At 51.1% G+C, this 15943-nt stretch overlaps 1 protein-coding gene and 1 long non-coding RNA gene across 8 annotated transcripts in view; one reads left to right on the forward strand and one right to left on the reverse strand.

Annotated features, from left to right (window-relative positions):
• ACOT11 (acyl-CoA thioesterase 11) overlaps positions 1 to 13065 on the reverse strand; it is a 58572-nt gene extending 45507 nt beyond the window's left edge. For 2 of the 7 annotated variants that reach the window (XM_082357068.1, XM_082357069.1), the window contains exon 1: positions 12300 to 13065. In XM_082357068.1, the coding sequence (XP_082213194.1) occupies positions 12300 to 12719 (420 nt within the window). In that variant the 5' untranslated portion in view covers positions 12720 to 13065. Of the gene's footprint in view, positions 1 to 1060; positions 2510 to 6599; positions 6766 to 12299 lie in introns of those variants that run through there. The other 5 variants (XM_082357071.1, XM_082357070.1, XM_082357072.1 and 2 more) reach the window with 4 other exon arrangements.
• Positions 12239 to 13841, forward strand: LOC309613353. The gene is made up of 2 exons (XR_014235673.1): positions 12239 to 12377; positions 13110 to 13841. It is a non-coding gene; the product is annotated as an uncharacterized lncRNA (long non-coding RNA).
• Positions 13842 to 15943: the final 2102 nt, after the last annotated feature.

A 15943-nucleotide genomic window follows, 5' to 3' on the forward strand; every position in this document is an offset into this window, starting at 1 on the left:
TCAGAAAATCCCTTTTTAGAAATCTATGGCTGCCATTTACTGTGCACCTACTATGTGCCAGGCCTAGTCCTTGGGGGTCCTTTAATTCTCAAGTCCGCCCTGAAGCAGGAGCCCTCATTTTACGGTTGAGGAAAAGGAAACTCAGGGAACAGGGAAAGATCCACTCAAAGACACATGACCAGTAAAAGGCAGAGCAGAGACTGGACATGGGCTCTTCTGACTCCAGAGCCTGGCCGGGGTGCTGCAGGGGGACACCAGTCCTAGAGGGAGATCAGATCCCCCAGCCCACGGGACTTATGGGACAGAGCCTGGCACTTGGGAGACCCTCCATCGGTTTCCTCCCTGCTCTCCTGCCTTCCAGGTGATACGGAGAAAGAGCTGGAGGGGAGTGGTCCCTGGCCAGTCCATCCCCCACTGGGCTGCGGGGATCTCACCACCACCCACCATCACCATCCCCCCACGCCTCTGCAGAGGGCCTAGCAGGCACAGAGGTCCCTCCCGGTCCCCTGTTTGCCTCCCTGAGAACCAGTCTGAGCAGGGGTGAGACACACCTTCTCTTAGTCTTGCAGCCTGAAAGCTCTACTTTTATCTTCCAAAGTAAGGGCAGGTGGGTGGGGCCCAGGTAATCTCAGTCCCAGGAGGCCCTCAGGGTAGCGGTGGAGGAAGCAGTGCTGTACTTGCCCCTTCCCTTGCCCCAAAGTCATTCAGTCCTTGGGCCCCTTCCTCTCCCCAGGCCCATGTGTCCCACGTACCCCACTGCTCTCAAAGCCTGTAGGCAGGCCATCCAGTCTCTATGTAAATGCATCATGACACTAACCCCCTTGGCACAAAGCAGGCTCAAATGACAGGGACCATTATTACCCCCGTGTCCACATGTTTCGGATGAGGAAACTGAGGCTGGGAAAAGGTAGCCGCTAGCCACTAGCCCAGAACGAGCCGGAGACTTCTGACTCCAGACCACCATCCCTCCCACAGTTCTGGGGGCAGTATCCCCAGAGAAGGAGAGGAGCTGGGTCTCTCCACACCCTCCCTAAGGGATCAAATGGAAATTGAGACTCACCTGGTTTGGCTCAGCCCTGGAGTGTGCTGGAAATCTGAGGCTGCTTTAGGAAGACTTGAAGGCCACTCCCCTTCCAGATCTCTGACCGGATTCCAGGCCTGGGAGCAGGGCCACACCTGGCTGGGCCGCACCCCCAGGGCGGATCACAGCCTGTTCTACAGGTGGAGTTCAGCACTGCCACCAGCAGTGAGCATACCATTCCAAGCAATGGGCCTCCGTGCGGCACCGCAGAGGCGCTGCCAGACAGCCTGCTGACTCCCCGGACTTCTGAACAACCCGACAAGGTAAAGCACGTACAACCACTTTCTAGACTGTAAAGTGGGTGTACATATGAGGAGATAAACTCCTTGAAGACAGGAGCCAGGCCCATATCTCTCTAGAGTCCCAGGGCCTCACTATATATATATATGCATTTTTTTTTCCAGCTCTATTGAGATATGGTTGACAAATAAAAGTTGTACACATTCAGGTTGCAAAACACAATGTTTTAATATACGTATATATCGTGAAATGATTACCACAATCAAGCTAATCAACACATCCATCACCTCTCAGTTACCCTTTTTTGGGGAGAGTGGTGAGGATGCTTGAGACCCACATTCTTAGCAAATTTCCAGTACATAAGACATTATTGTTAACTACAGTCACCGTGCTGTATTTTAGGTCTCCAGAACTTATTCATCTTATAGCTGAAAGTTTGTACCCTTTGACCAACATCTCCCCTTTCCCACCCACCATCACCCCACTATACGTTTTTGAGCACCTACTATGTTCCAGGCATTTATATACATTATATAATGGCTTCATATCCATAATACCATTTAATCCTCACCAAACCCTGTGAGGGACAACTATCCCTCTTGCACAGAAAAGGAAACTGAAACCGGGCTATCTGAGGGCCACGTTGCTCTGGGTGGTAGAGCTGGGATTTTGCTTTTCTCACGACCACAGTTCTTTCTACTCATTCACTAGGCTTCCTCTCCAGAAGAGGTGCTTAATACTTAATGTCTACTGCCATTAATTAGTTAATGTCTGATTTGCTAAGAGAAGATTATTACTATTGAAGAAGGCCCAGGCAGGATACATGTGTTACATGGGCAAGGGGGCCAGGGAGAGACACCTCAGGGGGTTACTGCCAAATGCTCTCCCTCTTCCTTGCGGAAAGAGCTTTTCCCACATCTCACACACAGGTGCCTCTGCCGGGACCATGCTTCCTAACCTGGAAAAGTTTTCAAGGCTGAGCTACCCCATCACCTCTTCCAGGGAGACTGCCCTGTCCCCTAGGCTATGAGGGGCCACCTCTGGGCTTCCCTCTCTCACAGCCTGGCCACACTGTGCTGTCATCATTGGTTTTTACCATTCTCTGTCTCCCCATCAGCTTGGGGGAACCTGAGAACAGGTCCAGTCTGACTCATCCCTGTGTCCCCAAAATGCCGGCCTCTGATCCTTTCCATCACTGCCCTTGTGCCACCTCCTACCCACAAGGAGGCTGCTTGTGGGAGTGGCAGGGACACACAGGTCTGCAGCCAGGGAGCTGGCAGAGGACCCAGTCAGCAGCACCATCTGTCCCTGGAGGCACAGGACAGAGCAGGCACAAGGCAGAGGTGTCAGTTCCTCGGCTCAGCCAGGTCAGCCCAGGACAAAGCCCAGCTGTAGCTTAGGGTCAGACGAGACTTCGAATTCTCTAACTAGCTCAAAGTGACTCAGTGCCAGAGCCTTGGTTTTCTTAGCTGTAAAGCTAGCTGGATACCAGCAGCCTTGCAGAGCTGTTGGGAAGTTTAAACACACCTGACACTCCATAGGTGCTCAACAAAAAGCTAGCATTTACCATCTCATCCGACCCACTGACCCTGTCATTAACCCACTGAGGAAACTGAAGTCCAGATGAGACGGAAATAAAAGAACCAATATTTACTGTGGCCAGTTATGTGCCAGGATCTACACTCCTCCAATGTCTTTAACAAGATCTGCAGGAACAGACCTGGTTCACAGATGAGGAAACAGGTCTACAGGGAGTGAAGTGTGTGAGCGTCTCTAAGGCAGTTATCTGGACTCTTACCACTGTCCAGCTCGGACCCACTGGACCAGGCACAGGTGAAGGGCAGGGGTGCAGCCTCCCCTCGGCCCTAGGAGGTAGAGGCAGGAGGTCAGCCCTGAATCTGCATTGTCAGTGTGTGAAGGTGGGCAGAGGAGGCTGGCATGGGGTGAGTCTGGGTGTGAGATCGAGGCCACTTTCTCGGTGGCCAAGACAAGGGCTGGGAAAGGGGTCCCAACCTAGCAGGTAGGGGTTCCGAGTCTCTCGCCAGTGGTACAAGCCCAGGCACATCCTCTCCCTTCTCTGTGCCTTGTCTGAACCAGGGCGCTGATCCTATGGCCCACCTCCCTATTGTGAGGGGTCAGAGGTGGATGGGAAAGCAGTGGGGACCTTCATGGCGCTGGAGGAGAGGAACTCTGATGATGTGTTCCCCCGGGTTCCTGAGCTCAGTGTGCAGGGACTGCACACCTTGGCACCAAGACTGGGGACCAGAGGGCCCCCAAGGAGTGCACAGTCTGGTGGGCAGAGCAATAGGGCCCACAGCACTCCAAACCCCAAACCCTGCCTCCGGGGTCCAGGCCCCCAGCCTGCAGCATGTCATAACCATGTCTCAGCCCCTTCCAGCTGCTCTGCCCTCACTCACTCCACTCTAAGCCACGCCAGACTTCGTTCGGCAGCTCAGATGCACCAGGCTCCCCCCACCTTGGAGCCCGTAAATGAATACTATTCCCTCTTCCTGGAACGCTCTTCCCCCATCTCCTCCCATGGCTGCCTCCTTCTCAGCCACTGGGTCTCCGCTCAGTTGTCACCTGGTCACAGAGCTCTCTTGTGACCTCTCTCATTATTCTCTAACAGTTCTCTGTTCTCCAGACAGCCTGAGTTTAATCTCAGCAGTGCCACTTACTAGCTGTGTGACCTTGGGCAAGTTACTTAACCTCTCTGTCTCAGTTTCATCTTTAATATGGGCATGGTACCACTATCTACTTCACAGAGTTGTTATAAGGAATATATGAATTAATGCATGCTTGGCACATAGCTAGCATTTATATGACATTTATTATTAATATTCACAGCTCTTATCACAGATTTTCATTGTATGTTTCTTTGACTACCTTTTCACTGTGTCTCCCTCATTAGCTGTCAGCTCCACACAATAGCCTGGGCCCATCACAGAGTACTCAGCGCTGACACAGGCTAATCTCTGTAGAGGGAACAACTGAGGCCAGTATAACATCCCGAGGAAACACCATTAATTCTGGGAGCAGCAGGATGGGGGTTTGAAGGGGAATGATGGCTGAGCCAGGTTTTGAAGGATGAAGATGAGTCCTCCAGACTAAGAACACCAAGGCTATCTGCCCATGTCTGAGACTAGGGTTCAAATGTGGCTCCCAAATAGGCTGAAGCTAAGTGTCTGAGTCTCATCTCCTCCTCCAGGAAGGCTTCTGGGACTCTTTCAGCCCCCTCTGAGCTCCCATGGCCGCTCATTTGTTCACAAGTTTTTGTACTCCTGCTACATGAGAGGCACATTATTTTACGTCTAGGGGTCTCCCTTCCTCCACCACACAGCAGGGTCCTTGAGGGAGCTGGGCCCCTACTTTTCACTGTCAGGACCAACCTCAAGGTGGTGCACAAACCCTTCACAAACATCCAGACCCCCAGGATGTCAAGACTGATGGGGACCTCAGAGAACAGCCAGGGATGGGGAGCGCCTGGCCCAAGGTTACTTGTCAATGATGGGGTGAAGATGAGATTCTAATCCAGAGGTGGCCAAATGGTATGCCCTAAGCCTCCCCGCACTGTGAACTAGACCCTGACTGAGGCTGGTGCCGGTGGGGTGGGGAGCAGCACCTCCAGCTGTCCTCGGGTTCAAGGTGAAGCAGGGGGCTCGCCACAGGGGGTCAGGAACAACATGTAAGTCTGTGGGTGCGTGAACACGTGCACAGATGCTCACGCCTGTTTCTGACCTTCCACCACCCTGTTGGCAGCACTACCCGGGTGCAGAGCTTCTCAGGGGGAACTGGGACAAACAGCTCCATCCTCATTCCCAGAGTAAATGAAGTTCCTGGGCCCCCTTGGGAGCTGCCCGGACCAGGCTAGAACTCAGGCAGAGGTTCCCAGCCTCCCAGCCTCCCAGCCTGCCACAGGGTACCAGCCCAGGAGTGCAGGACTCAGTGCCCAGTACAGACTGACAGCTTGCGTGGGGAAGGAGAAGGGTCTCCACTGAGAGAAACAGGACAGGTGACCCTTCCAGCACCACCACACAGGCACTCAATGCTCCTGCAACCTCCCCCCCCAACCCCAGCCTGGCAGGAGACTCACCACCTCATTCATTCACTCATTCACTCACATGTGCCGAGTGCTTGCTGGGTTACCCAGTGATGGGTGAAAGCAAGAACCATCCGACTCCAAGATGCTCACTGTCTGCAGTGCCATGGGATACTGACAAGGGCCCCCAAACCCTGTAAAGCAGGGCATGTGGGTTATCTGAGGCCCTCCTTTAACCCGGTTTTCTTTATCCCCAGTGAAGAGTTTGGTGGGTGGGTTTGCTTGCTTTTCATTAACAGCAGCTTTGGTAACAACCCAGAAAATGGTCTCCTCCTGTATTCCAGGGGAATTTGGAGAATCCAGGAGGAAACAAGGGGAGTCCAAGGAGATCTGCCATGCAGGCAATGATCCAAAGGTGGTGATCAAGGCCAGTTATACAGATAGAGGGAGGGGGTGGAGAAGAGATGTCTTTATTTGCCCCTGCCCCTTTTAAAAGGCTTTTCCCAAAAATGTCTTCAGAGGATGGTAACTCTACACCCAGCATTGCACGTCTGCCAGTCTGTCCTGAACGCTTCTCCATTCCCCAGATCAAAGGCTCCCGACAGGGACCGCTGAGCACTTGGGTCTGTCTGGTGCCTCAGCATCTAATCTCAGCTCCAAAGTCCCTGTTAAGAGGTTCCAGGAAAACGTTCACTGTGAGGTCACCTTGCAGAACACCTTTCCAACAGCCCTCATTTGGTCCTGCACGTGCTGTCGCAAAGAGGTCATTGTCCCCAAGAACCCTGGCTTCAGCCTGTCACACTCACTCACACGCACATCCCTAGCCTGTATCTTCTAGCAGCTCTGTGGCCCTCAAGCCCTGCATTCTAATAGTTAAACACTACAGAGCCACAGAGCTCAGCCGTCAGGCAGAAACCGGCACAGAACTCCATGGGGAGAGACACACACCCCCAGAATAGAATTCCAGACGCAAAGAACTTGCCGAAGATGATTCCACTCAACATAGCCAGCCCTCCTAACGGCCCCTGGGGCTTGTTTGGGGATTGTTGCTTATAATAAACCAGCCCAGGAGTTCTGTGATTTCTCCTTGCAAAGACAGCTAGAAAATGGCCCATGGAAAATGAGAGAGAAGATGTAGGACTTCTGACTTAAAATGGAAACTTCAGTTCTCTTTTGGGATCCCCAGCCCCCAGTCCCCTCCCCTCTGCCCCCAACCCGCCCCCAGCCCACCCTCCATACCCGTCGCAGGTGATTTCCGACATTCTGGATCATTGCTGCCGACACCCCGCTAGCTGCTCGCACCCTCCTCGGAGAGACACTGGTCACCTGAGCGACAGCCCCGCTCCAGCTCCAAATGAAGCCGGTCCGCCTCTCCTCGCACTCCTCCTCCCCGGCTCCCGCCCCTCCTGAGCCAGCCGTTATCAGTTATCAACGTGTCCCAACCTTTCCTCAGACTGCCCTCGGGCCCCCCTTCCCCTAGCGCCCCACACGGAGGCTCCTGTGCCAGCCCGCCTGCCTGCCCAGTGCAGAGAAAGGAGGGAGGCTGCCAGCTGGGCCACAGCCATGTCAGGGGGCCCTATGCCCGCCCACTGCGCACCCAGCCGGACACTCACTGCACCTCCAGCCACAGCCAAACTTCGTCACCCCCACTTCCAGCCCCTGACATCCTCCCCACAGGGACTCTGGCTCTGGGATGGCTCCCGGCCCCAGCCAGTGACATTGGCAAAACAGGCACCGGCTTTCCATCCATCCACAAGGGGTCAGGCTGGAAGGTGGCAGGAGTGTGGGGAGCTGCCAGCAGCCTCCCAGAGAGATACCAGACCCACCTGCTCGGACTCTTCACCCTTGAGGTGCCGCCCAACGCTCCAGCCCGCCAGCATCCAGCAGCTGCTGGCCAGCGATGGGGCACACCCCCTCACTTCCTTAAAATAGGTGGTGTGACTTTTCTAAAAGTGACACCTGCCAAATTCCACCCATCCGCTCCACAGAGTTCATCCTCCTGGGCTCCCACCCCAGCCCCTAAAAGACTAAAAGACCATCAGGACTTTCCCTTCTCCTTCTCACTTCTGCAAGGCACATCGTGAGGCAGCTTTGACACTCACATTGGATTTCTCATGACAGGGCAATAAAATCAAGTGCTTGGTGTTTAAGAAAAGAAAGAGGGGAGTGGAATGCAGGCAGGGGAGCTGGGACGGACAAGTATATGGCGAATAATAATGAACACTTCGCAATAACCCAGCACCCACTGTGTGCCAGGCCTCACCATGTCCTCATTCCAAGCCCACCTGAAGGTCGCTTGGGGAGGGTAGGTGAGGTGCCCCAGGTGGCACAGCTACTGAGTGCAGAGCTGTGCTGGAACAGAGGTCAGTCCAATTCTGAGGCCTCTGCCCTTTCCTCTGCCCCTCTAGTTCACTCACCACATCCCTAATAATGTCTCCTCCTGGGCCTAAGACAACTGGTTTCTGGGTCTGTTTCTTTCACTAATGTGCTACGTGACTTTGGGCAAGTTTTCTCCTCTCTCTGGGCCGCCCTGTTCTAGGAGTCAAGGACTCTAATGTCCATCACTGTGAGCTCAGGCCTTACCTTCAAAGAGTTTATGGTCTGTCAGTACTTCAGTGTCTACAAATGCAAAATTAAAGTCACGCCTTAAAAATGGCAAGATGATCCAAGGATGGCACTGAGGATTGGGGCAAGCTGGGAGGCTTTGTGGAGGAGGTAGTGCTAGAGCCGGACTGAAGACTGAATAGGCTGACAAGAGGGGTGAGGTGGGAGGCCTAATGGGAACAGAACAGGATGCAGTCATAGGCAGTGAGGGCCCTCATCTTTCAGGAAAAAGCTGGGAGTCTATCGTGGAGGACCTTGAATGCCAGGCAACAGGGTTTAGGCATCAAGGAGCCTCTGAGGTTGAAGAACACGCTCAGTATGACAAAAGCCATGTGAGGTGAAGAGGACAGGTGTCATGAGACCTTTCTGGACAGGTAAGAAAACTGGCCTAGAAAGGGGATAGCTTAATTCACTGGATCCCCAATCTCACTGGGTAAGGCAGGCAGTCAGGACAATTTCAGGGTCTTCACTATGCAGATGAGGGGATAGAAACCCAGAGAGCTTCTGGTCCCCAACCCTACCCTCTCTCCAGAGCTGTCTGGACTCAGACTCACTGGACTCAGTCTAGTGTCCCTGTCTTACAAATGAACACATTGAGACACACGGATGAAAAGTGAGCCAACCAAAGTCAAAGAGCAAGGAAGTTGTCTAGAATCACCACTCCTGGCCTCAAGTCTAGAGTCCTGTCCACCCCACACCACAACAAGGCATAAAATATGAAAGACAGCATTCAGTTAGACTTATGAGAAGACTTCCAGCAAGGCTGAATCAAGATACTATCAGGAGCTAGACCTTTCTACAGAGGCCCCTCCAGCCCACAAAGGTCTCCCTTCCCTTTTCTATTTATTACAGAATTGACTCTTGTGTCTCTTTAGCAGCTCTGTTTGGTCTGTTACTCCAATGAATATTTCCAAAGGTGTCTGTCTCCCCTTTCCAACTCACTTGGGAGCCCCCTGACGGCTGATATCACATCTTACTCATCTCTGTGCCTATCCCACGAGCCCCCAGACCAGGGCCCTATATGCAGAAGGCATGAAACACACCTGATGAATCATAGTCGTGGAAAGGCGAATCCAGAAGAGGTCTTAAGTGATAGCTAGTCAATGGTTCTCCAACTTCAGCCTGCATCAGAATCACCCAGAGGGCTTTTTTTTTTTTTTTTTTTGGCTGCTCCGTGAGGCATGTGGAATCTTACTTCCCTGACCAGGGATCAAACCAGCACCCCCTGCGGTGGAAGTGCAGAGTCTTAACCACTGGACTGACAGGGAAGCCCCAGAGGGCTTATTAAAATACAGATTTCTAGGCCCTACTTCCAGCAGAGCTGCAGTAGAGCCCAAGAATTTGCAACAAGATCCCAAGTGATACTGATGCTGCTGGTCCAGGGACCACACTTTGAGAACCAGTGAGCTAGGTCAGTCCTCCCATTGTAAGCTGGGGAAAATGAGGCCCAGAGGTTTTAAAGGCAGCAGCTGACAGTATATCACTATACTGTATATCACTATATCATCATCATCATAATCACTGTCATCGTCATCATTGTCATTTTAGCCCTGTCATTATAGCCCTTCTCACCTGCCCAGCACTGTACAAGCACTTCATGTTTGTTACCATCTCTGGGCCTCACCCTAAGAGGACAGTATTATGATTAATATTCTCCTGCAAAGGAAAGAACAGAGGCAGAGTCATCTGTCCAAAGTCACGCAATTGGTAATAGTTAGCACCACAACTTGCACTCTGATCTAGGTCCAGAGCCCAGAAGCTTAACCACCACTCTACATAACCTCTTACAGCTTATGCTGACCAAGGAATTATCTAGAGGTTCTCAAATCCAGCAGGCTCATTTCTGGTGAGGGATGAGTTTGTGGTGCCCTCAGCCCAAAGGCCTGGTTCTCGAGTGGTCCATGTCTGGAGGAAGATTGCCTCTTAAGCCCCATGAACCCAGAGTGTTTTCTCACTCAAACACTTCTTTTCCCACATTACATCCTTCATCTGGCCCCACCGATGGGGCCTTCCTGGCTGGAGGACAAATATCTGCATTAATTCTTCAGGTCCATGTCCCAGCTCTACCTCCCACTCAGTGACAAAACACAATAAAACAATCTCCATTCCTACTCCATGATGATACTGGGTTGTCACTGTCAGGTGTGGGTCTGCTCCCCCATCAGACTGGGAGCTCACAGGGGCAGAGGCCTCATCTGTGTCAGCTGAGTCCTCAGCACAGGATCTGCCCAGACCAAGGGTTTAGTGACTAAGTGATGAATGAATGAATGAATGGATGATTCGGTATAGGGGCAAATGAGGGAATAAATGAGTGAATAAATGACCAAACTCCCAGGAATTCCCTCTGCTGGACCTTCTAGCCTTCCCATAGGACCACAGACTCTCTAGGTGGGAGGGGACCTCTGACATCATCCACTCCAACTCCCGCTTTCAGCACTGTACTAGCCGAACCCTTCCAGGGGCCAGAACCTGCAGCTCTCCCATCTCCACACACATACCTAGTGTCCCAGCCTCCATTAACACACCTCTAAGATTGAAGAACTCACTCCATCTAAGGTTGCCTGTACAATTAAAGAGCTCTAATATCCACAAGGATGTTACCATTATCCTTAGCCATGAGGATAAGGCCATTACCTCATGACCAAGGCTCTGTGTCACCCAGAACAAGGCTGCTCCCCTAGCCTGTGACAGCTGGCAGAGACATGGGAGCACATGGCCTGTCCTCTACTGGCCCTAGTCTCCCTGTCCAGACTTCTTTTTTTTTTTTAATTTTTAAAATTAAAAAAAAAATTTTTGGCTGCACCGCACAGCATGTGGGATCTTAGCTCCGTGACCAGGGATCGAACTCAAGTCCCCTGCGGTGGAAGCACGGAGTCTGAACCGCTGAACCGCCAGGGAAGCCCCAGACTTATTTCTTCTAATCCTCTCAAGTCATGAACAAAGCTTCCCACTGTTCCCTCACACATCTGGATTTTCCTTTGTTCCTGCTATTCCATCTACCCTGATGCCCTCTAATAACTCAACATCCAAACCCTCCCCCCAGTCAGGGCCCGGCTCAAATGGCATCACCTCCAGGAAGTCTTCTGGGCTCCTCTTAAGTGGAAATTACATCCTCCTCCTCTGTATCTTCACTCCCCACACATAAACACACAGCCGCAGTTCAGAGCTCTTTATTTCTCTCTCACATTGCTTTTTCTCTTAAATTGGACTGACTTGTGCTCATTTCTCCTTCTTGACCTTGAACAAGCAGGTAGAAGGGATGGTGTTGGTTCCTCAGAGTATCCTGCCCCTCTCCCACCAAACACTCAGCTACTGGAACACAGTAGATGCTCAGTAAGTGTCTAGAGAATGAGGGAGTGAGTAATGGAATGGGAAAAAACAAGGGAATGTGTGAGTGAATAGAAGTAAATCCACGTGTAAATGAATTATCAAATGAGTGAATGAAAGAATGTTGTCATGCTCTCCTGTTCTCCAAGCTAAGACTCTCAGTTCCTTCTGGGGGCCCCTTGGGCTTGGCATGGCAGAATAAAGGAAGTTGTGGAATAAATGGAGAGGGGGCAGAAGGGAGGAACAAAGGAAGTAGGTAGTGATACCAGCAAGAGAGGAAGTAGAGATGACTTCATCGTTGCTTCAAGGCCAGGCCCCCCCTTGGAACCACAGCCATTTATGGAGAAGCCGGGCAAGGAGAGCAGTGAGAAGCCCAGTGAATGGTCCAGAGGGGAGAAGATACAGCATGGTGGGGATGGAGAGGAGGGAATGCCTACAAGTCGTGGAGGCCAGATTCAGGATGTGTGAGCAGAGTACTGGACTTGCCCAGCCAGCCGTGAACTCCCTTCTGCCTAGCGGCTCGAGTGTGCTCTCCCTCTCTCTCTCTCACCACCTCCTCCTGCAGGAGCTGAACCCCCTCCTTGGCCCAGCTGCTGGGGGTCTGAACCCAGTCCGACTTCCAGGATTGGACCCTTGCCAGGGAGCAGCTCACCCGCGGGCTGGTGCTCCCCCCACCCCATGCCTGGCCTGAGTGAGTCAGCATTGGCTGCACCCTCTGGGCTCTGAGTCTTGTGGCCCTAGGCACTGCCAAGGGCCAGCCTCCTCATCCTCGTGAAAGGCCTGCCCATCCCAGCTCAAATCCCAGGATGCCTCATGCCCCAGCCTGCCCACGCAACAGCGCTGCCAGGCACCGCCTGGCTTATCCGGAGCCCGCTCCTGGGGTAGAGGCAGGTCTGCCTGGAGAGGCTGCTGGAGTCGAGGAAGAGCCAGCAGCAGAAGGATCTCAAGGAATTCGGCCCTTCCGAGATGGGGAGGTGGGGGCGGGCCTGCGGGCGGCACGGGTCTTACCCAAGTGGCGGGGCGCTCAGGACCCAACAGCTCGCAGAGCCGAGGCCGGGGAGCCTGCTGGGGACGTCGGAGAAGCAGGTCCGTGGGGCGAGGCTCAGCGACTGGGCATCCGAGGTCCCAGAGCAGACCCTGATGGGGGAGGCTGCGGGAGGCTGGAGGGAGGCGCAGCAAGCGGGCAGAGGCACAGGCAGGAGCGGCCCAGGCCAGTTCCCAGACGAGTCTGGTCCCCTCCCCTCCCCTCGCCAGCGCCGGTGAGGCGGCCCCGGGCGGCCGCGGCCGAGCAGAGGGCCAGGGCTGCAGGACGGGCGCCAGACGCTCCGCGCCGCGGGGCGGCAGAGGCGGAAACGCCGGTGGCGGGACCTGACAGGCTAGAGGTGGAGCCAGGCGGGCGGCGGGTTGCAAAAACTGTCTCCCTGCCATTGCTAAACCAGCCCCTCAGTCTTGAAAAGTAATACCTGCTAGTCGTTCACACCTCATTGAGCACCTACTATGTGCCAAACACGGAGCTGGGTGCTGGGATGAGGTTTTGAGCAGGACACACTGGCCTTGGCCTTATGGACAGTGATAGAAAAAAAATGAGAATGGACAGTTCAGAAGAGAACAAAGAAAATGAATACCACCGATGCTCTCTTCACTCAGAGAGAATCACTGTTAGTATTTTCCGGGTATGTGCTTCCAGCTACACTAGAGCTGAAAGAGGAAAATATGCTGACAGGGAGAGGTGGGGACTCCCCTCCCCCTCCCCCTCCCCCTCCCCCTCCCCCATGTGTAAGTACATATGTTATGTTATATAATATGATGTGATCGCAGGCATGAAGGAGCCGCCTAGAAGAATCTCTGTCAGTATTCACATTTGGGATACAGGCTCATTGGCAGACTTGGAAGAAACCTGACAGAGGATGCTGGTGGCCCCTGAAAGACAACTGTCACAGGAAGAGGAACTTGGTCCACACCAGGACCAGAGAGTGGGAAGGATCAGTCATTCCAGACACCTCACAGGGGCTGGTGGTTGAACTCACCCTGCCCCAGACTCTCTCAACACAGAGAGTTACCATGCTGAGCTCACCACACCTGGGGCCCAAGCAGCCCTCCGGTGGGGACCCCTGGCTGCGTAACAAGATGGGGGACTTCCCTCATCACTTTGCTCTCGGAGCACCCTAAGGTGTGAGCGTCAGGACAGGAATGGTGGGCACCCCATGCATGGGGCTTTGGCAGCAGCCTGGGCAATAACACAGGCCAACCTCTGGCTCTGCTAGAGGCATTAATGCAGGAGCCTCAGCTCAGCAGAGGCCCCAGGTGCCAACAACAGCAAATGACTTTGAGACTGCTTTCCAAGTGCAGTGAGACACATTAGGGAACACCCAGAAACATATGGGACAGGTGGACTTTGCAGGGAAAGGGAATTCCCACACAGGCAGGATGGCTCTGGGCTGACATAAACCGTGGTTTAATTTTAATGAGACATTATTTGTAACCAAATGGTGAATCCTGGAGATATTCAGGTTATCTAAAAAAAATAAAAAGTGACCGTATTGGATATACTGTTTTGTAATCTGCTTTTTTTTCTTTCAACAATTATCATAAACATCTTTCCATAATTTTTATTGCTACATAGTATTTCTTTCCTTATGGGTCTACTCAAACTTATTGTTTTTAATCACTTTTTAAAAAATTTTTTTAAATTTTTTGTCTGCGTTGGGTCTTCGCTGCTCCACGCGGGCTTTCTTTAGTTGCGTTGAGTGGGGGCTACTCTTCGTTGCGGCGCACAGGCTTCTCATTGCGGTGGCTTCTCTAGTTGCAGAGCACAGGCTCTAGGTGCGCGGGCTCCAGTAGTCGTGGCTCTTGGGCTCTAGAGCGCAGGCACAGTAGTTGTGGCGCACGGGCTTAGTTGCTCTGCGGCATGTGGGATCTTCCCAGACCAGGGCTCGAACCTGCGTCCCCTGCATTGGCAGGCAGATTCTTAATCACTGCACCACCAGGGAAGTCCCTACTCAAATTTATTTAACTAATCTCTTCCTGCTTGCTTTTGTAAGCTTTATTGAAATATCATTACATACAATAAACTGTACATATTTAAAGTATACAACTTGATGAATTTTGTCATATATGTAATGTATATATATTTATGACAACATCACTACAATCAAGGTAATGAACATATTCATCACCCCCGAAGTTTCCTGATGGCCCTTTATAATCTCTCCCTTCTGCCTCACACTGCCCCTCCCCCACACCCCCCAGGCACCCAATAATCTGCCTCTGTCACTCTAGATTAGTTTGCATTTTCCAGAATTCTGTATAAATGGAATCATATACTATGTGTTCTTTTTTGTCTGGCTTCATTCACTTGGCATAACTATTTTGCAGTGAATATATACTGTTGCACACATCAGTAATTTGTTCCTTTTTATTGCTGAGTAGAATGTTATCTTATGGATGTACCACAATTTGGTTATTCATTTACTTATTGATGGACTTTGAGTTGTCTCTAGGTACTGACTATTATACAGATAAAGCTGGTATGGACATTCATGTTCAAATCTAGGTGTGCACATGTACTTTCATTTCTCTTAGGTATTTACCTAGGAGTGGAATAGCCAGGTCACATGATAGATGTAGGTTTAACATTTTTTTAAACTGCCAAAATTTTTCCAAAACAGTGGTATCATTTCACATTCCCACCAGTAGTGTATGAGAATTCCAGTTCCTCTATATCTTCACCAGCATTGATTTGGTCAGTCAGTTTAATCTTAGTCACTTCAGTGGATTCATAGCAGTATATCACTGTGTGTTTGAGTTCTATTTTCCTGTTCATTGATGTTGTTAAGGATCTTTTTGTATTTGTATTTGCCACAATCTTTGTATCTTCTTTGGTAAAATGTCTATTCAAATCTTTCCCCCTTTTAAAAAAATTGGATTGCTTGTCTTATTATTGAGTTATAGGAGTTCTTTGTATATCCAAAAGAATTGAAAGTAGGCTCTCCAAAAGATATTTGTACACCCATGTTCACAGCAGCATTATTCACAAAAAGCAAAATGTAGAAGCAACCCAAATATCCATCGACTGATAAATAGATAAACAAGAAGTGGTATATACATACAATGAAATATTAATCAGCCTTAAAAAGGAAGGAAATTCTGACACGTGCTACAACATGGATGAACCTTGAAGACATTATGATTAGTGAAATAAGCCAGACACAAAAAGACAAATACTGTATGATTCCACTCTATGAGGTACCTAGAGTAGTCAAATCCATAGAAACAAAGTAGAATGGTGGTTGCCAAGGGCTGGGGAAGGGGGAAATGAGTTGTTCTACTGAGTGTAGTGTTTCAGTTTTGCAAGAAGAAAAGTTCTGGAGATTGGTTGCACAACAATGTGAATATAATTAACACTACTGAACACTTAAAAAATTGTGAAGCTGGGGAATTCCCTGGCCGTCCAGTGGTTAGGAATCTGCACTTTCACTGCCGAGTTTGGGGGTTCAGTCCCTGGTCAGGGAACTAAGATCACGCAAACAGCGTGGTGTGGCAAAAAAAACACAAAAAATCATGAAGTTGGTAAATTTTGTTACATATATTTTACCACAGTTACAAAATGTTTTAAATAAGAGTTCTTCACATATCTAATAAATACAGTCAGC

This window comes from Balaenoptera borealis (genome assembly GCF_965194805.1).
Source record: "Balaenoptera borealis genome assembly, chromosome: 1".
Lineage (NCBI taxonomy): Eukaryota > Metazoa > Chordata > Mammalia > Artiodactyla > Balaenopteridae > Balaenoptera > Balaenoptera borealis.